Raw genomic sequence first — 22869 nt, 5'->3', positions numbered from 1 at the left:
TCCATTTGCATGGAATATCTTTTTCCATCCACTCACTTTCAGTCTGTATGTATCCCTAGGTCTGAAGTGGGTCTCTTGTAGACAGCATATATATGGGTATTGTTTTTGTATCCATTCAGTGAGCCTGTGTCTTTTAGTTGGAGCATTTAATCCATTCACGTTTAAGGTAATTATTGATATGTATGTTCTTATTAGCATTTTCTAATTGTTTTGAGTTTGTTTGTGTAGGTCCTTTTCTTCTTTTCTATTTCCCACTTAGAGAGGTTCCTTTAGCATTTGTTATACAGCTGGTTTGGTGGTGCTGAATTCTCTTAGCTTTTGCTTATCTGTAAAGCTTTTGACTTCTCCGTCAAATCTGAATGATATCCTTGCCAGGTACAGTAATCTTGGTTCTAGGTTCTTCCCTTTCATCACTTTAAGTATATCATGCCACTCCCTTCTGGCTTGTAGAGTTTCTGCTGAGAAATCAGCTGTTAACCTTATGGGAGTTCCCATGCATGTTATCTGTCATTTTTCCCTTGTTGCTTTTAATAATTTTTTTTTGTCAATTTGATTACTATGTGTCTTGGCGTGTTTCTCCTTGGGTTCATCCTGCCTGGGACTCTCTGCATTTCCTGGACTTGGGTGGCTATTTCCTTTCCCATGTTAGGGAAGTTTTTGATTATAATCTCTTCAAATACTTTCTCAGGTCCTTTCTCTCTCTCCTCCTTCTGGGACTCCAATAATGCGAATGTTGGTGCGTTAAATGCTGTCCCCAAGGTCTCTTAGGTTGTCTTCATTTCTTTTCATTCTTTTTTCTTTATTCTGTTCCGTGGCAGTGAATTCCACCATTCTGTCTTCCAAGTCACTTATCTGTTCTTCTGCCTCAGTTACTCTGCTATTGATCCCTTCTAGTGTATTTTTCATTTCAGTTATTATATTGTTTATCTCTGTTTGTTTGTTCTTTAATTCTTCTAGGTGTTTGTTCTGTAATTCTTCCAGGTCTTTGTTAAACATTTCTTGCATCTTCTCAATCTTTGCCTCCATTCTTTTTCCAAGGGCCTGGATCATCTTCACTATCATTATTCTGAATTCTTTTTCTGGAAGGTTTCCTAGCTCCACTTCATTTAGTTGTTTCTCTGGGGTTTTATCTTGTTCCTTTATCTGGTACATAATCCTCCGCCTTTTCATTTTGTCTGTCTTTCTGTGAATGTGGTTTTTGTTCCACAGGCTGCAGGATTCTGGGTCTTCTTGCTTTTGTGATCTGCCCTCTGGTGGATGAGGCTATCTAAGAGGCTTGTGCAAGCTTCCTGATGGGAGGGACTGGTGGTGGCCAGAGCTCAGTAAAACTTTAATCCACTTGTCTGCTGATGGGTGGGGCTGCATTCCCTCCCTGTTGGTTGTTTGGCCTGAGGTGACTCAGCATTGGAGGCTACAGGCTCTTTGATGGGGTTAATGGCAGACTCAAGTCCGGCAGGGCTCACGCCAATGAGTACTTCCCAGAGCTCCTGCTGCCAGTGTCCTTGTCCCCATGGTGAGCCACAGCCACCCCCGGCCTCTGCAGGAGACCCTCCAACAGTAGCTGGTAGGTAGGTTCAGACTCCTATGGTGTCACTGCTCCTTCCCCTGGGTCCCGATGCACACACTACTTTGTGTGTGCCCTCCAAGAGTGGAGTCTCTGTTTTCCCCAGTCCTGCCAAAGTCCTGCAATCAAATCCCGCTAGCCAAAGTCTGATTCTGTAGGAATTCCTCCTTCTGTTGCCAGACCCTCAGGTTGGGAAGCCTGACATGGGGCTCAGAACCTTCACTCCAGTGGGTGGCTTCTGTGGTATAAGTGTTCTCCAGTTTGTGGGTCACCCACCCAGCAGTTATGGGATTAGATTTTATTGTGATTGCGCCCCTCCTACCGTCTCACTGCGGTTCTCCTTTGTCTTTGCGTGTGGGGTATCTTTTTTGGTGAGTTCCAGTGTCTTCCTATAGATGACTGTTCAGCAGTTAGTTGTGATTCCGGTGCTCTCACAAGAGGGAGTGAGCACACATTCTTCTACTCCACCATCTTGAACCAACTTTGCAGCTTATAGGTCTTGAATAATCTTGTTATAGATTGAACGTTTGTGTTCCCTCAGAATTCTCTCACCACCCCCACCCCCAACGTGATGATGTTCAGAGGTGGGGCCTTTGGCAGGTAACATGGTCATGAAGGTGGAACCCTCATGAACGGGATTAGTATCCTTATAAGAAGAAACATGAGACCTTGCTTTGGGTCTGCTGGCTCCACTGTGAGAGAAGACACTGGGAAAACAGGCCTCTGCAACTAGGAAGAAGCTCTCACCAGAAACCGACCATATCAGCAACCCTGGTCTCAGACTTCCAGGCCCCAGAACTGTGAAAAATCAATTTCTGCTATTTATAAGCCAACCAATGTGTGGTATCTGTCATGGCAGCCCGAAACGACCAAGGCTGATGAGAAATACTTATTTTATCCCATAAGCAGTGGGGAATCATTCTAGCTTCTTGAGGAAGAACCTGACCCAATAAAACAAAAACACTTGCAGAAGAAAACAGTAACAAAAACAATAATAGAAAGTAATGACAGAAGTGACATTTACTGAATGCTACCAGGCAGTGTCCTAGTACATAGGACACTTGGCTTGCAGGACCTTCACTACAGCCCAAGGAGGTCTGTACTGTTATTCCCTTTTCAGAGATGGTAAAACTCTTCAGAGACACTAAATAACTTGCCCAAAGTCACAAAGCTAGTCAGCAGTGGAGCGAAGATTCAACCCAGCTTGGTCATATCTTAAGCCTGAGCTCTTTTGGGTTGGAATGAGCTGAACCCAAAGGTAGAAAAAATTAGTAGATAACTATTGTTCAAATTTTCAAAAGAACCTAAGGGTCTGCACTAGAGCACTGGGCAATGGAAACAGGGTGAGGTAGAGACAATCTGAGAAAAGAAAGACAAAACCTGAGCTTGGACTGAAGAGACGATGTGCCAGGCGAGGGAACAGACGCTGCCTCCCCCCATCCCCCCATTTCCGTCCATCTGTCAGCTCGTCCTGCAGCCCATGAGCTGGAGGGGAGGCAGGCTCAGGTCCAAGCTCCTTGGCCTGGTTCCCCCTGGCCATTCCTGGTGCAGTGATGGGCAAGTTACCCATTAGGGCCCAGGAATCCAGACAGAGGCTTGCTGGGAACTGCTGCAGTTCTGTTGTTTTTCTAAAAGGGCTTCTGAAAGGAACTCCCCCTGTCTCCCCGGATGAAGATGGGGGTGCACACAGCCCTTGAGGCTGTTGTCAGGGGTCTCAGAGTTAAGAGGAGAGCTGGCCTTAGTGTGATGTCAATGTGGCAAAGGATGGAGAAAGGACAGAAATTGGTCTGTTAACCCCCTAAATCGATCCAACTCTGAAGCCCACCAACCTCTGACTTTCCAGTTCTTTGAGCTGAGGAGTCCTTTGTCGTTTCCTGCTCCCCAAACGCTCCTGTTACATGGGAAAGCTCTGCACCGGTCTGTTGCAGGTTCCTCACTTGAGTCACTGCCACACACCCTCATGGAGAACAAGGAGAAATGTTAAACACCCAGATCCAGGAAGATGCTGACTGGAGCTCTCACTGGAGAAAACCGAGTGAGCGGATGGAGCCGAGGCAGACAGAGCCAAAGCTCCTGCCCTAGCATGGGGCTGCCGGTCCACAGCGCGTGCACCGCCACTTAGACCTCCGACCCTCGTTGCCAAACAGACCACAGCTGAAGCTCTCAGGAAAGCAGGGCCCAGATGGTGCTGTGTGTAACGAGGACTCTTCTCATGCTGAGTCCTCAAAGGTATTGGTTCCCCCTGGATAAAGGTCTGACGCATACATTTCCAAAATCCAGTACAGTATCATGCAAACCAAGACCTCTTCAAATTCAACCAAATAGGTCAGAGTAACAGACGCTGTTCTGTCAAAAAGGATCATTTTATTCAGTTACACATAACATAGATAAAAGCAAGCAAAATCAGGATGTTTTTCTCAGCCATCCTTTCCACATTTTATGCAGTTTTAGAGAACTATAAATCACTGATTTCTTCAGGCCTAAAAGAGAAAAGAAGAGAGAGTAAGAACACTGAGGCTTACTGAGTGGATGCTCAGTGGAGGTCCTGTGGTATTCGGATCAGACGCATCTTTGGAGTAGAACAGCGATGGGCTGACTGGGGTTCCAGGAGAGCCTGGGGGCCTGACAGGGTCCAGGAGACCCTGGGGCCATCGTGATCAACGGGAGGGAAAAGACTGATTTCCGCATCTGCTGAAGCAGTGATGTGGATGCCAAAGGCACCCAAGCTTCTGGGGTAAGGGAGTCCTTTCAGATAGGAGCATGCTGCAACCTCTGAATTTAGCAGCTCTTTGAAAACGGAGGAGAAAGGAAGGCAAAGACAAGACGCCGTATGTAAGTGAGCGTCCTTGGCCCCCTTTCTAGCCCCCGATGCCTCCCAACCACCCCCAGCGCACTGCTGCCATGTCCCTGCGTGTGACGCCAGTTGGCCCGCGGTGAAGGGCGTTCCCACCACACCCTGCCTGGTAGACGCCGCGATCCCGTTCAGATTTTTCCCCTGGAAGCACCGGGCTCCCCAGCCGATTCAGCCACTGTTCCTCCTGGTCCCACGGTGCCTGTGCTGACGCCCAGCTCAGCACTCACCACACTGCACAGTGCTCTCCTGTCCCTCTGCCTACACCGGGAGCTCCTTGAGGACGGGGACCTTGTCCTATTCATCCCGGGTTCCCCATCACTTAGTGCAGCACCCGGCACACAGCAGGTGCTCAGTAAACACCTGCAGTGATGGAACAGATGCACCTTGTTCAGACACCTGCCCTTCCAGCACCCCATCTACTGAGTCACAAGTGCCTGATGAAACCAGAGGAGAGGCTCTCGGGGGAGTTTACGGGAAAGAAGTCCAACGGCATGGACTAAGCGGGGTGCTGCTGTCTGTCAGGACTCACAGGATCCCATTTGCAGACGGTGTTACGGGCTTGACCTTCTTTGTGCTGAGGATGAGATCATTCAGTCTGTGTTTCAGGGTGTGGCCCAAATATCCGAACAGTCTTTTCCACCCTGGGATCCAGACCGTGGTCTGCGCTGCAGGTGTGACATGTAGTGTGGGCACCGCTCACAAGGTATAACAGGACTGGTTCCGGAGGCTCTGAGCACTGGCGTGTAAGCGCTCTCAAAAATACCTGATCGTGTTACCTGTAGGCCGCCTCATGCACTTAGGACCTTTTACGACGCCACTGCAGGCAGCGGCAGGTAAAAAGGCAGGGCACAGATCAAGTCATTAGTGAATGCTTCTAGAAGCTGTGGCCTCGCTTGTCCACTGACTGACTCCTGCAAACCGAGACTCGTCAAGAAACTCAGAGCTCCTTTTCCTGCCTCCACCCGTTTTAATTTTCTCCCTGGAGCAACCACTCTGGTAAACCTCACCCACTCGAGCACTGGGACTGGAATCTTATTACGTAAGGTGCTTTCTAAAATTCCAGGCAGAACAGATCAAGACACCAAGGTAGCTGCACACAGTAAGGGTCAACGCGGCAACTCCAGGGCACTGAGTCACAGCGAGAGGAAGAGGCATCGACCATAATGGGTCCCAGCTCAGCTTCACAAACCTTCCTCACAGACTCTGGGGAGCTTAACATTTAAGGTAAATACACCACAGTCCACGAGCGGCATTGTGGAGCCATTTTTTGCTGCTAGTGGATAGAAACCTCCCTTAATTAAGAAGTCTCTCCCTTCGACAGCTCTGCCAGAGACATATTCTCAGGACGGCGGCAGCAGGGGACTGATCTGGCAAGGGCACTGGAATGGGAGTCAGGAGAGCGGAATGTTAGTCCCCGCTGGGGACAGGGAGACTCCCCATCTCTGGGCATCGACTTCCTCATCTGCAAACTGACAGGTTGGACTAGGTTACGGGTTCTCCGACGAGGGGCCAACAGACAGGCCTCAGTCTGAGAACTCCCTGAAGCTGCAGGGAGGTTTGCGGGGTGTGCGCACGTGTGCATGTCTGTGCAGAGGGCCCAGAGTTTTAGTCAGAGTCTCACTGGGAGCCAGGATTTTCAAAAGGTTAAGAACCAAGAGATTAGAAGGAAGGATCCTGCCTTAATATTCTCGTTGCAACGAAGGTGGAGGACTAAACTTCATGAACTTGGAGTAGGCAGTATTTCCTAAACAGGACACAAAAAGCTGCTAACCTTACAGGACAAAACTGATAAACTGGACTAAGTAAGATGAAGCACTTTTCATCAAAAGACACCATTAAGACACCGAGACGACAAGCCCTAGAGTGGGGGACTTTTGCATTCCACTTGTCCAACGAAGGACCTGTATCCACACTATACAGAGATTTCAGTGGTAAAAAAAAAAAAAAAAAAAAGGCAGACAATTCAAAAGAAAATAGGTACTTCACAAAAGAGGATCTTCAACCATGTAAGCATGTGAACAAACGCTCAACTTTATCGGTCATCAGGAAAGTGCAAGTTAAAACTCCAATATGATACGTCTACTCACCTACCAGAGGGCCTAAAAAGAAAAAGACCTACTATCAAGCACTGGTCACGGAGGTACTGCAGCAGGAACTCTGCTGCTTGGAGTGTAACCTAGACACTTGTTAGGTAGTATCTACCACACCTGGACATTCACACACTTTATGATACAGTAATTCCACCCGTAACTAAAAACCTAACAGAAATGCATACCTACGCTCGCTCGAAGACAGGTACCAAAACATGCATAGCAGGACTCTTTGAGATAGCCCCAAACTGGAGACAACCCGGGAAATCATCAACAGTAGAAGGGATGAACTGTGCTCTGGTCAGACGACGGATGAGTTGCAATGAGAATAAACGGACTACTCCCTACACCACGAGGAATCTCACCGCTGTTACAGGGCGTGAAAGACATGAGAGAGTATGTATTTATATGAAGTTCAAAAATGGGCAAAACAGAAGCATGGCATTAGAGGTCAGGACAGTGGGTACTCTGGGAGGAGCAGTGACTGGACGGGGCACAGTGGGGTTCTGGGGGAACTGGCCCTATTCTAGTTCTTCACCTGGGTACTGGGTTCACGAGTCTGTTCACTTTGTGAAAATTCACCAAATTTACGATTTGTGTACTTTTCTGTATATATGGAGACTTTCCCTACTACCAGAAAATTCAGAATCTTCCATTTATTCAGTCACTGAAATACACTGAACAGGCATTTCCTGGGCACCAACACATACGGGACACAGAGCTAGTTGTTCGGGACACCGGTATGAACAACAGCCCTGGTCTCTGCCCTCACAGAGTTTATAATCCACAGAGTTCTACTTGGCCGACACTGAGCTTTTGTGTGGTTTCTGCTTCCTTTCTAAAGACGATGGTGACTTAGGAAGTCTGCATTTAGAATGCGTCTTGAAGGAAGACAGCCTGCTAAGAGAGAAACTCTACTCTAAGAACCATCATTGTTGACTTTGCTCCTTCCCCAGGGGATAAAGGTGCAAACATCTCCTTAGCGACATCCTGTTTAGGCAGATCCTTATTTACCTAAAGCTGGTCGTTATGAACACTGATTAGTAACCAGAGTCAGGATTTTGTTTTGGAAGCAAACGGAAATCTACTCTAATATATGGCTCCTAAGGTTTTTCTTCTGTTGATTTCCAGTATGTTTCATGTTACCTACAGCAAAATCACTACATATGTAATACTATGAATTCCCTGCGTGACCTTAAACTGATAGGTCCAGTGACAGACAAAATGCTCCAGGAAACAATGTGAGGCAGAGATAAGACCAGGTTGTGAGAGGTCTCTACCTTCCCATAATCCTATATTTCAGATATTTAGGAGAGAAAATCAGCGAGCCCCAAACATTCTTCCAATTAATTTCCAACCACAGTTAGCTATATCTACAAAGAAAATCTTTTCTGAGGCAGTTTTATTTTTAAAACTTTCAGGTTTAAGTGATAAATACATCACCAGAAAAATCTTTATTATCATGTGTCCTTCTTATTGAAACATGTAGGTACCAAAAAATGGGGATAAAATGTTTCAGTTATAAGAGATGAGAAGGAGAAGATAATCAATGATACATTCTATCACTTTCAGGAAAGGGCTGGTAAGGACCGGCCGAGGCGTGCCAGAATCTTTTTAGGAACAAGACTAAACCTGTCTTGTTTAAGTTGAATCTTTTGAAGCTACAGAGGTAAATAGGTATTTGACTCCAAAGTGAATTCTGATTGACCAGAAAGTCGGGTGGGGAAAAATAAAGCAATATTTCATAGATTAAACTTGTCATCCTCCCCCACGTTCCCTCACCCCAGGAAAGGCACCTCCGCCTCCGCTCCCCAAGCCAGAAACCTGGGAGCTTCTCTGACTCCTCTCTGCTTCACTGCCCAAATCCCTCCCATCACCAAGACCTGGGGATGCGTCTTCCAAGTATTGCCTGCATCTCTCCTCTGCCTCTCCTGCAAAACCCTGAGTCAGGGCGGCCAGGCCTCCTCACCTGGCGGGCTGCAGCCGCAGCCGATCAGTTTCCCAAGCAACAGCGTCACCTCCCTCCAAGCTGCTCTCTATCCTCTCGCTACAGCAGTCTTTCGACAATCCTTCAGCGGCTTCCCTCTCCCCTCAGTGAAACTCTGGATTCCCCTTCAGGCTTTTACAGGCCTTCCCCTGTCTGGCTCCTGCTTGCTTCTCAGTCTAACTGCTAAGCCCCTGAGCCATTTCTCCCCAAGCTCCCCCCCCCGCCGTCCCGCAAAGATGCGAAGAGTTCCACGCCTCTCTACTCAGTCAGGTTAGACACATGAATGGCTGTGGCTGATCAGAACATGATGTTTGCTTGGCCGGGCTGAGCTGGGATGCGGTGTGCTGCTGCCCTGCAGGGCGGCGCAGGCAAGGACCAGGAGGCTAAACAGTCTCCTGCTCTCCCGAGCTGCCTGGTTGCAGCTGCTGCCCCGAGACCCTGATAAAAACCAGCTGCTCCATTAACAGCACAGTCTAAGAAGTCAGTATTATCTTGCCAATAACCGACTCCCAGGCTAAAGGGGAAAACAGTGTTTGGTTTTGGAAGTAGTTCTGTACTCACCTTGGAACATGGGTATATCTGATGGTAGGGGAATTTCAGGGAACTAACACAGACAGAGTGTCAGACCACATGAGGACACCTGCCGTGTCACCCAACACAGTTCATTAGAAAGGGCAACCCTTTGGGCTGACATAGAGCCTGGCTTCCATCTCTTCCAGGAAGAGACTGATACTTAGATCTAGACTCACTGGACACTCTCACAACATGCCACGAGTTGGGTATTAGTATCCCCTCCATTTCAAGGAAGAAGGGCTGTTAACATACCAAGGTTACAGAGCGAAGATGCGAACTACAGCTCTGAGCCACGGCCTTCTTATCACCACCTTAGCTTCGCTCTCTCTGAATTTAACAATATTTGAATATAAAAGTTATTCACTAGCTAAGGAGACCCTTCCTTTTTACCCCCACTACGAGTGGCTGGTTGCAGAGGGGAGGAGTGATAAGGGCTACAAAGGAGGAAAAGTGCAACCAAATAACCTGGGATTTTCTCACTCTGCAGGTGATACATCAGCTGGCTGAAAACCTGACCAGAGGCAGAACTTGGGAGATTTCAGGAAGATGCACCCAGCACAAGCCAGGCAGAACAACAGCGATTATGGCCACATCCAGAGGACTTCTAAAGAGCAGCGCACAGGAGGGGAGAGGTTCTGACGCTTGCTGTGAAGTTAGAGGACAGAGAAAGAGTAAACCAGCCACTCAGGGCCTACGGTTGCTAGTTTACTCCAGCTGGAGACCTAGTGACGGGGCTACTGCTAGTTGAATAGGAAAATGCAAGGAGGCATGTTCTAAAGATACGGCAGGAAGCTTTTAGGTAATGATACCAAAGAGGAAAGACCAGGCACAGTGCTGGTGCTCTTATATGTCTTAAGATATAATTTTCACAACCCAGTGAGGCAGGCATAATTACCCCTATGAAATTAAAACTAAGAAAAATTAGGTAACTTACCCAAGTCACAGTAGTTAAGCTGGAGTTCGAACCCTAATCTCTGAGGCTCACAAACCCCTGCCCTTGGCCTGGGCCACCTTCATCACAGCCCTCAACCACCATAAACCAGAGAAGCCAGAGCACAGGGTAAGCAAACCCAGCGAAACCTGAAGGAACGCGCATCACCTCCCACAATTCCTGCAACCTCAGAGCAGGCTGCAGACATTCCGTCCCTCTGGTTCCACAATCCAGTGAGACGTCTTTAGAGGGGAAGGGAGAAAATTAGTGAGCACTCAGAGGAGGCAGCACTGGGCACACCACCGCCACAAGGAAATCTGGGCTGCGGGTTCCATGAGATGATACCCACTGCCCTCTGCTGGCAACCAGGAAGAACAAGAGGAAAGAGGACCAAAGATCCATTTCAGGTTGACGTGTCAAGAGATGATGAGGGTGGATGGAACTTCCCTGGTGGCACAGTGGTTAAGAATCCGCCTGCCAATGCAGGGGACATGGGTTTGAGCCCTGGTCCAGGAAGATTCCACGTGCCGTGGAGCAAGGAAGCCCGTGCACCACAACTACTGAACCCGCACGCCACAACTACTGAAGCCCGCATGCCTAGAGCCCGTGCTCCGCAGCAGGAGAAGCCACCGCATTGAGAAGCCCGCGCACTGCAACGAAGAGAAGCCCCTGCTCGCCACAATTTGAGAAAGCCCATGCACAGCAACAAAGACCCAATGCAGCCAAAAAAAAAAAAATAGAGATGATGAGGGTGGATTTTTAAAAACCTTTTATTAGAGATGAATTCAAGCTTATAAAAGAATGGCATATTATGTTCCCATGTATGTTCACCAGCTTCAACAATGTATCAACTCATAGCCAATCTCGAGTCATCCCCACCCTTACCCACTTCCCTCCAACATGTTTTCTTTTGAAGCAATTCTCAGACATTCTGTCATTTCATCTGTAAATATGTTAGTATGTATTTCTACAAGAAAATGATTTTTTAACCCATAACACCACCATTATCACAACTAAAAAAAAAAAAATCAATAAATCTAGTAGTTGCTTATAGCATAGGAAGCCAAAAATAAAAAAACCCAAAGCATCCAGCCTCACCCAAGGATTATGGTAAGGGAGTTGCAATCATGCAAAACACAGATTAATAGCCTGAGCCACCCAAGCAAACAAAAGCACCTCATCTTCAGCCTTGCCAGGATAACTCAGCAAGAAAACAGATTAAATAAATATCTTAATTGGAAATGCAAAGCTATGCACCCCGAGTGGTAGGACAATCTTCAGCTGAGCAGGTCTGGCACACGTGCTACTAAACCTTTGTGGACGGGCTGAATCTTTCCAAAGATACAGGAGGGCGACATTTGGCCGTGTCCCCAGGCAACCGAAGCGAGGCGTTAAGAGGTGTGATCGTGCAGCTCCCTGGCAATCTCAAGCCAGGGGTCAGAATCAGACTGAAAGACCACTCCCTTCTTCAGGTTCCCTCTACGCCATTTATCCCTAGTAACGCAAATTTCTATTTATGTGTCTGTCTCCCCTGCTAGATGATGAAGCCTCTGAAGGCAGGATGGTACAGGGTTCACCCTGTATCCTGCGTGGCGAGCACATAAGGGATGCTCAGTAGACAGCTGCATAAAGAGAGACTGAACTGGAAAGGTCTGTCATCAGACAATACCAAGTGTTGGAAAGAATGGCGAGAAACGAGAACTTTCGTTTACCCCTAGTGGGATGATAAAATGATAAACCACTTTGGCAACTTGGCAATATCCAAAGATATGTTCAAATGTTTAAGCCCATAACACAAGAACAGGATGTTTTAAATTTAAAAATAAAAAGGAATATTCAGAGAACAAAAAAAGAGAAGAGCTCCTAGAAATTAAAATAACAAAAATAAAACAACTCAATGGAAACTCAAGTGGAGAAAGCAAAACAAAAGGACAAAGAGATCGGGCTTCCCTGGTGGTGCAGTGGTTGAGAGTCCACCTGCCGATGCAGGGGACATGGGTTCGTGCCCCGGTCTGGGAAGATCCCACATGCCGCGGAGCGGCTGGGCCCGTGGGCCATGGCCGCTGAGCCTGTGCGTCCGGAGCCTGTGCTCCGCAACAGGAGAGGCCACCACAGTGAGAGGCCCGCGTATCGCAAAAAAAAGAAAAAAAAAAGGACAAAGAGGACACGAAAGAAAGAAAACCAAAGGACCAGTCTAGGAGGTCCAATGTTTGAATAAAAGGCGTTCCAGAAAGAAAAGAAAGAAAATAGATGGGAAGAACGAATACAATAAATTTTTCCTATATTCTTATACTCTGAGTTTCCAAACTGAAGGGTAATGAGTATTCAGTGTAACAGATAAAAACAGACTCACATCGAAACACACCACTGAGAAACTTCAGAGCCCTGGGGTTAAAAGAAGACCTAAAAGCCTTCCACAAAGAACATACACAAAGGATTAAGAATCAGAACTTCTTAGAAGTGAGAAGATAATCGAAGCAACAGTATCAAAATTCTAAAGGACAACTATTTCTAATCATCTCCAGCCTAAGCCTCAGTCAGGCGTGAGGGTGGACTAAAGATACACTTGGCCACACATGGGCTCCAAATCTGCCTCCTCTGCCCCCTTTCCCACGAAGTTCCCGGATGGTGCACTTCACCAAAATGAGGCTGTGCGCCACAAAAATCAAAGACACCAGATACAGGAAACAGGGTTCCTCACACGAGACAGGTGACGACAGCCTCTGTGGGAAAAGAAAGCTGTGAAGGCAAGGAAAAGTGTATCACATGGCTCAGCTATGAATCACAGTAACACAGTCAGACGATGGAAACTCAAGATTGGCTTCACTAAAGCTACAGCACAACCATATTTGGAACACAGAGGGATGGGTGCGGGGGTGTGTGTGTGCGCGTTGGTGAGGGCAGTTGAATTCTAATCTGCTAGAGTGAGAAGTCCACAGATGATGCCTAAAATTAAAAGGAGAGAAGCAGCAATATAAGCTCATTATCCAGAGAAACAGCAGTGAAAACAAAAATAACCCACCAGGAGAGTCAGCAGTGGTTGTCTCTGGAGAGGAACACTGGCCGGCGGGGAGGGCAAGGTACTGCTGTTTTTGCAACAATATCATGTGTAACTCCCACAGATATAAAAACGCAAGGGGAAACCTGCACATAAGGAGTAACTGGGAAAACGCAGAGGGGCAGCAAATCCTCCCAGCAGCACCTCAGACTCCGGATTACAGCGCCATCTGCCTGTCTATATGTTACTGCCGGGTCCTAGGTTATGACCATCAAAATTCAGCATTTCGCAAGTACTTGTAGGATACAGATAAAGCTTTACGTTTTAACCAGGAGCACTGAGGCTGCTCAATCCAGCAGGTACGTTAAGTGTGGATTTTTAACAATTCTTACCAGCAGTGAAAATGCCTTTGGTGCTCTGTCTCATACTGGAAGGTCTCACGATTGCTGAGAGCCCTGTGAGAAAAAAACAGTAACAATGCCAAAAAAGCCAGATGTGAGTCATCCTAACACTTTAAAAACCTGAAACTAAATATTCTTTCCAGCTATGCAATAAAACCAGCAAATCTATCTCTGGTGTCAGAGTGACAGTGAAAAGAGTATCAGGACCGAGGTCCAGGAGACTGGAGCTGCCAGCTGTGTCAACGACCAGCTGTGTCGCTGACCAGCTGTGTGAACACAAGCAAATGACCGCCCCACTCTAGGTCTGGGACGTCTCATCTTACAACCAGTGGGTTAGGTGACCCTTGAAGGTCATTTTTTTCACTTTAAATCTGCTTAAGTCTGCTGGCTCTCAATTCCAAGATGTGGAAAGACTGGGGAAAAAAAACACCAAACGTTTTCTGCCTAGGAGGAAAACTATTCTGAAATCACTCAGAGGACTCCTCGGTGAGGACAGCGGGACAGTCCTTCACGCCTGCAGAAAGGCAGAAGGACCCACACCATGACCAGAAAAGACACGCCTCCACATGTATCTTCAGAAGAGGCGCCGGCGCCCTAGGCACGTGCTCCGCTCTGCCCGACGGGCAGGTCTCTCCATGCGACACCGTCACTGTGACTTGCATCCTGCCAGGTGGCCAGGCTGCTCCCTGAGGAAGCTCAGCAAATACCTACTCAACAGTAAACGGCACGCTCATCTGAGGGAGGGCATCATTTTCAATTTCATGATTTCCTTCCTTACTGACCGACCTTGTAAATTACCTGTAACACCTCAAAAGTCAGCAAGTCTCTGAAGATCAAGCTCAGATTTTTGGTCCACATTGGGGATGACGTGAGGAACAGGGGCCATGTTGGAGCAGACCTACTGTGCACACAGGAGCCACACCGAGGGGGCGTCGGCCGAGGAGAGTGGTGTTCTTGATGTTATAAAAGCATTAAAAATGTCACCAGTCCCGGGCTTCCCTGGTGGCGCAGTGGTTGAGGGTCCGCCTGCCGATGCAGGGGACACGGGTTCGTGCCCCGGTCCGGGAAGATCCCACATGCTGCGGAGCGGCTGGGCCCATGAGCCATGGCCGCTGAGCCTGCGCATCCGGAGTCTGTGCTCCGCAACGGGAGAGGCCACAACAGTGAGAGGCCCGCGTACCGCAATAAAAAAAAAAAAAAAAAAAAAAAAAATCACCAGTCTCCATCCTCCTCAGACCACCGTGAGGAACAAACACATGTCTTTGAAATAACTTCTAAACATTATGCTCTTGGGACCAAAAGAATCATTGTTTCCCTCTCTGTCAGTGTTTTAGGACCCAGGGATCTAAAAACAGAAGTACTTTCAGCACCCTACTTCAAACAAACAAGAATTTAGGTTGGGAAAACCCCAGACTGTTAGTGCTTTCTTATTCTGAGAGGAAATCTCTCTCTCCATCTCACTAGGCAAGAAAGAATAGAGAACCCGTCTCAGCCACAAAGTTTGCTCCCCCCGACCCCCTCCAGCCAACACTTCCTCCCCGTCAGATTCATGCACGTACCTAGACGCACCACGTCTCCACAGTCGGGGTCATGAGCCACTTGTAATAAAGTTTCTTCCACATCTCTGTTTTTTCCAGGAGGGTCCATAATATGATTTATTTGTTGCTGTAAGGTTTTGGGCAATGTCATTAGTTGAGTGAACTGTCCTTCTGGGCTTTTATCGACCTAAGGAAAAAAAAAAGATGATGTCTATGGAAAGTGCTTTGAATTCTATAAATATTCAAAGCACATGGCTTCTCCTTAAAACCACATGAACATATATGAACTCACACCTAGTAGACTAGGCAGGTGCTAAGGAGACTTTCTCCTTTCTGAAAGTGAATGCCTAGGTGTTAAGGATTCTAAGTTCCTTTGAACAAGTTAATTCTTTTCCTATGATATTCTACTTGTACTTAAGAATAGAAATTTCTTTCAAGAATCAATTTTTGACTCTCAGTTTTAAAATTTCTATTTGTTCTAAATCCGGTAGTTAAAGAAAGTAAAATTTCAGCTAAAATTCATCGACACACCGGCTCACCCAAGTACTCATTTTCTTTTATTTATTTATTTATTTATTTTTGGCTGTGTTGGGTCTTCGTTGCTGCGCGCGGGCTTTCTCTAGTTGCAGCGAACGGGGGCTACTCTTCGTTGCGGTGCGTGGGCTTCTCATTGCGGTGGCTTCTCTTGTTGTTGGAGCACGGGCTCTAGGCGCGCGGGCTTCAGTAGTTGTGACATGTGGGCTCTGCAGTTGTGGCTCATGGGCTCTAGAGCGCAGGCTCAGTAGTTGTGGCACCCAGGCTTAGTTGCTCCACGGCATGCGGGATCTTCCCAGACCCGGGCTTGAACCCGTGTCCCCTGCATTGGCAGGCGGATTCTTAACCTCTGTGCCACCAGGGAAGTTCCCCATGTACTCATTTTAAACACAGGGGCACAAAGTAACATAGCCAGTAACATGCAGCCAATCAGAGACTGGGATCTAAATTCGTGTCTCCTGTCTGTAGGGCCTTTTATGTACCATGCTGTATTTCATAAACTGTAGAAATAAACTGATGACAGAGACTAATCTTTATTCACTTTTAATCCCCTGGCACATAGTAAGTACTCAAAAAACATCGGTTGAATAAGAGGATGAATAACCGCACCAATAAAGCTTAGTTGTCATTATTTCTTAAACAGCAGTAAGTTATACCAATGGTTTCTGTTCCCAGTGTATTCTACAATACATCAAATTTAAAGAAAAATACAGAAATAAAGCATATATAAAACTATGCATTAGACTTTACTTGGAAACCTGTGAATCAAGAGTTATCCATAGAGCTAAGCCCACACCCAGCTTCCCTAACTCCTAGTCTAATATATTTTACATCATGGAACTAAATTCTTCCAAAATCATGTAAACATATGACTCCCTGCCAAGGCGAAAACCAGTACCACTGCCCTCAGCAGCTCATCACATTATTCTCCCAGTAAGAATCTGTCTTGTATTCTTTCAACAAACGTTTAGGTTTTAACTTTAAGAGAACAGTAAGAAAAAAGAATAGATACATGAATGTATTAAATTTTAGATTTAGATTTTCCAGATATGACCGACTTTCTTAATAATTAGAATTCATTCATTCTACCACTTTTTCATTCAACAAATATTTACTGAGTATATGCCAATGTCTAGATTTTCTAGTTTTATCTATAAATCTATGCAAAAAAGAAGAAAATGCTATTATATAGTGGCTTCAATAAGGTGAAGGTTTTTTTAACCTAAATATTTCATATTTATCATGGAGATGGTCCTAAATTCACAGGATTCAACCTCCACTTAGCTTTGGCTAGATAAATGACAAAAAATGTGAATATTTCTGTAAAAGATGCTAGAAATGACATTTATAGACTCATATTTTGGGGCCAAGTATTGAGATTAGTCACTAGGATCTTATATTTCAAGGCTTTACCTATGAAACTTCCAGGAATTTTAGAGATGCCAAAATGGCTGAGTAATATGAGGAATTAGAAAACAGTTATTTGCCACTGCTTTCTCTTGAGGAAAGGAATGCACTGGAGTTTTTGTTTGAAAGTATGTGTTCCAAGAAAAAATATTAGGTGACATGTTCAAATAAATTACAAAATTTTAATTATCCTTACTCTTCAATTCTCATTAAAACACAAAAGTGAAAGCATTCAGTTAAATTATGAGTCAAATTGCATTTTAAAAGCAGACATGGAAAAGACCACATGTTCTATGATTCTATTTACAGGAAGTCTCTAGAAGAGGCAAATCCACGGAGTCAGAAAGTAGATTAGTGGCTGCCTGCCGGGAGGGGAAGCTAGGTACTGCTACTGGGCATGGGGTTTCTTTTTGGGGTGATGAAAATGTTGTAAAACTAGATTGTGGTGATGGTTGCACAACTGTGTAAACAGACTAAAACCCACCGAATTTTACAGTATGTAAATTATATCTCAATCAGGCTGATGTTTTAAAAAAGCAGATATGGGCATATGATAGTGGATGCTGTGTTGCACCGACCACATCCTGGCTTTGGGGCAAGGTACTCATTCTGCCAGCTGCTGGGCAAGTTGGCTGACGCCCTCCCTCAGAGTCCCTCCCACAACTGTCCTCAGGCAAAGGGAGCTGCCTGTATCCAAAGACTGGAAAATGCAGGAGTACAAAGGCCTGGTCTCTTTGCCCCAAGTGGGGACAGCTAGGAAGGGCCATCGAGCTCCACAGTGCCATCACAGGATCAGATGGTCTTTGTTTCTAATCTCCCCAATCCTGATCTTACACAACTGGTACCAAGAGTGGTCCTAGAAAGCACATTCTCAGACAGCATTTTGGAGCTATCATAGTGTAGAAGGCCAAGTGGAAGCCTCTGAAGCTGCCGTTCTCACCCCCTGGCCAAAAGAATAATGAAAAAACAAAACCACATCACAGGAGGAATGGCAGAGAATAATGCACCCTATAGACCTGAAGGATGCAGGGGTGTGATATTTAACTTTGTATGTCAACTTGGCTAGGCTATAGGGCCCAGTTGCTTGGTTAAACTTTAGTCCAGATGTTACTGTAAAGGTATCTTTTTAAGTCAGTAGACTTTGAGTAGCAGATGACCTCCGTTAATATGGATGGGCCTCATCCAGTCAGTTGAAGGCCTTATGAAAAAAGACTAAAGTTTCCTGAGGAAGAAGGAAGTCTGCCTCCAGATTGCCCTCGGGCTCAAGAGTACAACACACTCTTCCCTGGGTCTCTGGCCTGCTGGCTTGCCCTGCAAATTTCAAACTTGCCAACCCTCACAACTCTGTGAGTTAATTCCCTAAAATAAATCTTTCTCTATATATCCTATTGGTCCTGTTTCTCTGGAGAATCCTGACTAATACTAGAGCTGACGGTCCCATCATATCTCTACTGAGTCTGGCCTTCACAAAATCCAAATGGATTCTGGCAGATGGTAGCAGACCACCACAAACTCAACCAAGTAGAAGCCCCACTGTACCGGCTGTGGCAGATGTGGGAAGTCTGCTGAAGCGTATCAGCAGAGCCTCAGGTGTCTGGACGGGGCCACAGGCCTGGCGAGCGCATTCTCTGCCATCCACAGAGCAAGGAGGATGAGAAGCAGCTCGCGGCCGCACAGGACAGACCAGAGTGCGCCTTACCACCTGCCTCAGGGCCGTGTTAACTCCTCTACCCTGTCATAAGATATTCAAAGAAAACCAGACTGTTTGGATATTCTGTATAATATCATTGGTCCACTACATAAATGACACGTTGCTGCTGTCACCTGGTGAGCGCTAAAGGGCAAGTACACTGGAGGCCTTGGTAGATATATGCACCCCAGCGGGTAAAAGATAAACCTCATGAATTGTGAGGAGCACACCACATCAGGGAGGAGTTTAGGGGTCAAGTGACCTGGAGCTCTGGGACAGCCTCTCCAAAGTAAAGATCAACTTACGGCATCTCGTACCTCTCACCACTAAGAATGAAGCACACTGCCTGATAGGCCGCTTCAGGTCCTAGATGCAGCATATTCCACACTTGGGAATAATGCTCAGAGCCATTTACCCAGCGATATAAAAGGATGCAAGGTCTGTGAGGGGCAAGAGCGAAAACGAGCTCTGCGATAGATACAGGCAGCAGGGCAAGCAGCCCTCCACCACGTGGGCCACACCTCCCTGTAAACTACGGTACTAAAGGCATCCTCAGTGTGCAGAGAAGCCAGGGGAAGTTACAGTGGGCTCCCAGCAGGAGATCACAATGGAGACTGCTAGGGTTCTGGAGCAAGGCCACGCCATCTGTAGTGAAGAACCACACACCATTTGAAATCAGCTCCTAGATGCTACACTCTGGCAGAGACAGAGCTTCTAACCATGGGACATCAAATGACCATGTATCAAGAACTGCCCATTATGAACTGGGATCTGCCAGATTCACCAAGTCATAAGGTCACGAAGCTCAAGAGCAATCCACTGTAGGACGTAAGAGATACACCAGCATTGGACATGCGCAAGGCCAGAGGGCACAAGTCAGCTGCACAAACAGGAAGCCCAGACCCCCATCATTTCCACTGTTGCACCAGCACATAATGTTCTACTTCTCCACTGGCTCATGCACACGGCTACAAGGAGGCTTTTGGAGGAGGATAAAGGATGGGCTTGCTTCATGGATGATTTGGCTTGTAGTATGTACGGGGTGAAAATGATGCATTGCAGCCGCACCCAGGGATGGCCCTGGAAGACACTGATGAGGAGCCATCGTCCCAGTGAGTACGCTGCAGGTGGCACAGCTGGTTACCCACTTTACATGGAAAAGGGGCCCAAGATGAGAATATACAAAGACTCAAAGAGTGGACGATGGTTCACTGGTTGGTTAGGGACCTAAAAGGAAGAAGATTAGAAGGTGGAAGACAGGATTTGGGGGGAAGAGGCATGTGGATGGACCTATGGGAGGGGACACAAAGTAAGAAGATTTTTGTTTTGTACGTTAATGCTTCCGTCTGAGAGCATCCAACACAGAAGCAGCAACAACAACCAAAAGAACAATTTAGCCAGTTGATTCAACAGGCTCTTTCATCCCAGTGGCATAACGGCTTGTGGCAGGGGTAGTGGGCGGGAGAGACAGAGGCTCTGCCCAGATCCGATATCAGGGGCTTCTACTCACCAAGGCTGACTGAGCCACTGATGCGGCTGAAAGTCTATCCTGACAGCAACAGAGGCCAACACTGAGATCCTCATAACACGACCGTCTCCTGAGACTAACCAGCCACTTGGTGATAAGTTGACTACACTGAATCCCTTCCACCTGGGAACGGGCAGCAACTCCTCTTGCCTGGAAGTGACTCATATTCTGAGCATGGGCTTGCCTTTCCTGCCCACAGGACTCAGCCAATACCACTGTACAGGGCTCACAGGGCACAGGTGCAGGACGGGCACAGGATCACGGCTCCACTGTTCCTACCACACAGTGCACCAGAGCTGCCAGCCTGGGAGAGCAGTAGTTCTCAAAAAGGGGACATTTTTGGTCCCTACAACAAAGAATTATTCAGCCTAAAATGTCAATAGTGTCACTACTGAAAAACCCAATGAAAGAGCTTTGAAGAAGAGCTGAGCAACAGCTTAGAGATGATACCCTGTGAGAGTGGGGCACAGTATATACCCTAAATTCATGGCCGTTATAGAGTACTATGTTCCCAACTGCTAGACTACATGAGTCTGGGAACCACAGGGTCAAAGGAGAAACAGCCTTGCTTACTGTCATTCCCAGGGACCACCTGGGCAATCTGTGCTTCCCACCTCCACAACTTTAGGACTGTGGGTCTAGAGATCCTAGTTTCAAAAGAAGAAATGCTTCTCCCAGAGGACACAGTAAGCATCCTATTAAACTTAAAGCTATGAGAGGGCAGACAGCAGAAGCAACAAGAACTACAATCCTGCAGCCTGCAGAACAAAAACCACATTCACAGAAAGACAGACAAGATGAAAACACAGAGGGCTATGTACCAGATGAAGCAACAAGATAAAACCCCAGAAAAACAACTAAATGAAGTGGAGACAGGAAACCTTCCAGAAAAAGAAGTCAGAATAATGATAGTAAAGATGATCCAGGACCACAGAAAAAGAATGAAGGCAAAGATTGAAAAGACTCAAGAAATGTTTAACAAAGACCTAGGAGATTTAAGGAACAAACAAACAGAAATGAACAATACAATAACTGAAATGAAAAATACACTAGAAGGAATCAATAGTAGAATAACTGAGGCAAAAGAATGGACAAGTGACCTGGAAGACAGAATGGTGGAATTCACTGCCGTAGAACATAATAAAGAGAAAAGAATGAAAAGAAACGAAGACAGCCTAAGAGACCTCTGGGACAACATTAAACGCAACAACATTTGCATTATAGGGGTACCAGAAGGAGAAGAGAGAGAGAAAACACCTGAGAAAATATTTTAAGAGATTATAGTCGAAAACTTCCCTAACATGGGAAAGGAAATAGCCACCCAAGTCCAGGAAGCACAGAGAGTCCCAGGCAGGACAAACCAAAGGAGAAACACACCAAGACACATAGTAATCAAACTGACAAAAATTAAAGACAAAGAAAAATTATTGAAAGCAATAAGGGAAAAATGACAAACAACATACAAGGGAACTCTAAGGTTAACAGCTGATTTCTCAGCAGAAGCTCTACAAGCCAGAGGGAGCGGCATGATATATTTAAAGTGATCAAACGGAAGAACCTACAACCAAGATTATTCTACCCAACAAGTATCTCATTCAGATTTGACAGAGAAATCAAAAGGTTTATAGACAAGCAAAATCTAAGAGAATTCAGCACCACCAAACCAGCTCTACAACTAAAGGAACTTCTCTAAGTGGAAACAGAAGAGAAGGACCTACAAAAACAAACCCCCCAAAATTAAGAAAATGGTAATAGGAACATACATATCGATAATTACCTTAAACGTGAATGGATTAAATGGTCCAACCAAAAGACACAGGCTCGCTGAAGGGATACAAAAACAAGATCCATGTATATGCCGTCTACAAGAGACCCGCTAGGGACACATACAGACTGAAAGTGAGGGGATGGAAAAAGATATTCCATGCAAATGGAAATCAAAAGAAAGCTGGAGTAGCAATACTCATATCAGATAAAATAGATGTTAAAGAATGTTACAAGACACAAGGAAGGACACTACATAATGATCAAGGGATCAATCCAACAGGAGAATATAACAACTATAAACATATATGCACCCAACATAAGAGCACCTCACCATAAGGCAACTGCTAACAGCTATAAAAGAGGAAATCGACAGTAACACAATAATAGTGGGGGACTTTAACACCTCACTTACACCAATGGACAGATCAACCAAACAGAAAATTAAAAGGAAACACAAGCTTTAAATGACACAATAGACCAGATAGATTTAATTGATATTTATAGGACATTCCATCCAAAAACAGCAGATTACACTTTCTTCTCAAGTGCACATGGAACATTCTCCAGGATAGATCACATCTTGGGTCACAAATCAAGCCTCAGTGAATTTAAGAATTTTGAAATCATATCAAGCATGTTTTCTGACCACAATGCTATGAGATTAGAAATCAATTACAGGGAAAAAACCGTAAAAAACACAAACACATGGAGGCTAAACAATACATTACTAAATAACCAAGAGATCACTGAAGAAATAAAAAAGGAAATTAAAAAAAACCTAGAGACAAATGACAACAAAAACACGCCGATCCAAAATCTACGGGATGCAGCAAAAGCAGTTCTAAGAGGGACGTTTAGAGCAATACAAGCCTACCTCAAGAAACAGGAAAAATCTCAAATAAACAATCTAACCTTACACCTAAAGGAACTAGAGAAAGAAGAACAAACAAAACCCAAAGTTAGCAGAAGGAAAGAAATCATAAAGATCAGAGCAGAAATAAATGAAA

At 45.9% G+C, this 22869-nt stretch overlaps 1 protein-coding gene across 4 annotated transcripts in view; it reads right to left on the bottom strand.

Annotated features, from left to right (window-relative positions):
* Nucleotides 1-3908: 3908 nt before the first annotated feature.
* The window catches only part of TAMM41 (TAM41 mitochondrial translocator assembly and maintenance homolog), a 55176-nt gene continuing 36215 nt past the window's right edge, over nt 3909-22869 (bottom strand). For 3 of the 4 annotated variants that reach the window (XM_024740208.1, XM_024740212.1, XM_024740211.1), the window contains 3 exons: nt 14958-15123; nt 13390-13452; nt 3909-4044 (listed from right to left, as the gene is read on the bottom strand). In XM_024740208.1, the coding sequence (XP_024595976.1) occupies nt 3968-4044; nt 13390-13452; nt 14958-15123 (306 nt within the window). In that variant the 3' untranslated portion in view covers nt 3909-3967. Of the gene's footprint in view, nt 6876-13389; nt 13453-14957; nt 15124-22869 lie in introns of all 4 variants that reach the window. The other variant, XM_024740209.1, reaches the window with a different exon arrangement.

This window comes from Neophocaena asiaeorientalis, unplaced genomic scaffold (genome assembly GCF_003031525.2).
Source record: "Neophocaena asiaeorientalis asiaeorientalis breed wild unplaced genomic scaffold, Neophocaena_asiaeorientalis_V1.1 scaffold75, whole genome shotgun sequence".
Lineage (NCBI taxonomy): Eukaryota > Metazoa > Chordata > Mammalia > Artiodactyla > Phocoenidae > Neophocaena > Neophocaena asiaeorientalis.
This window is presented reverse-complemented; position numbering and strand designations above follow the sequence as displayed.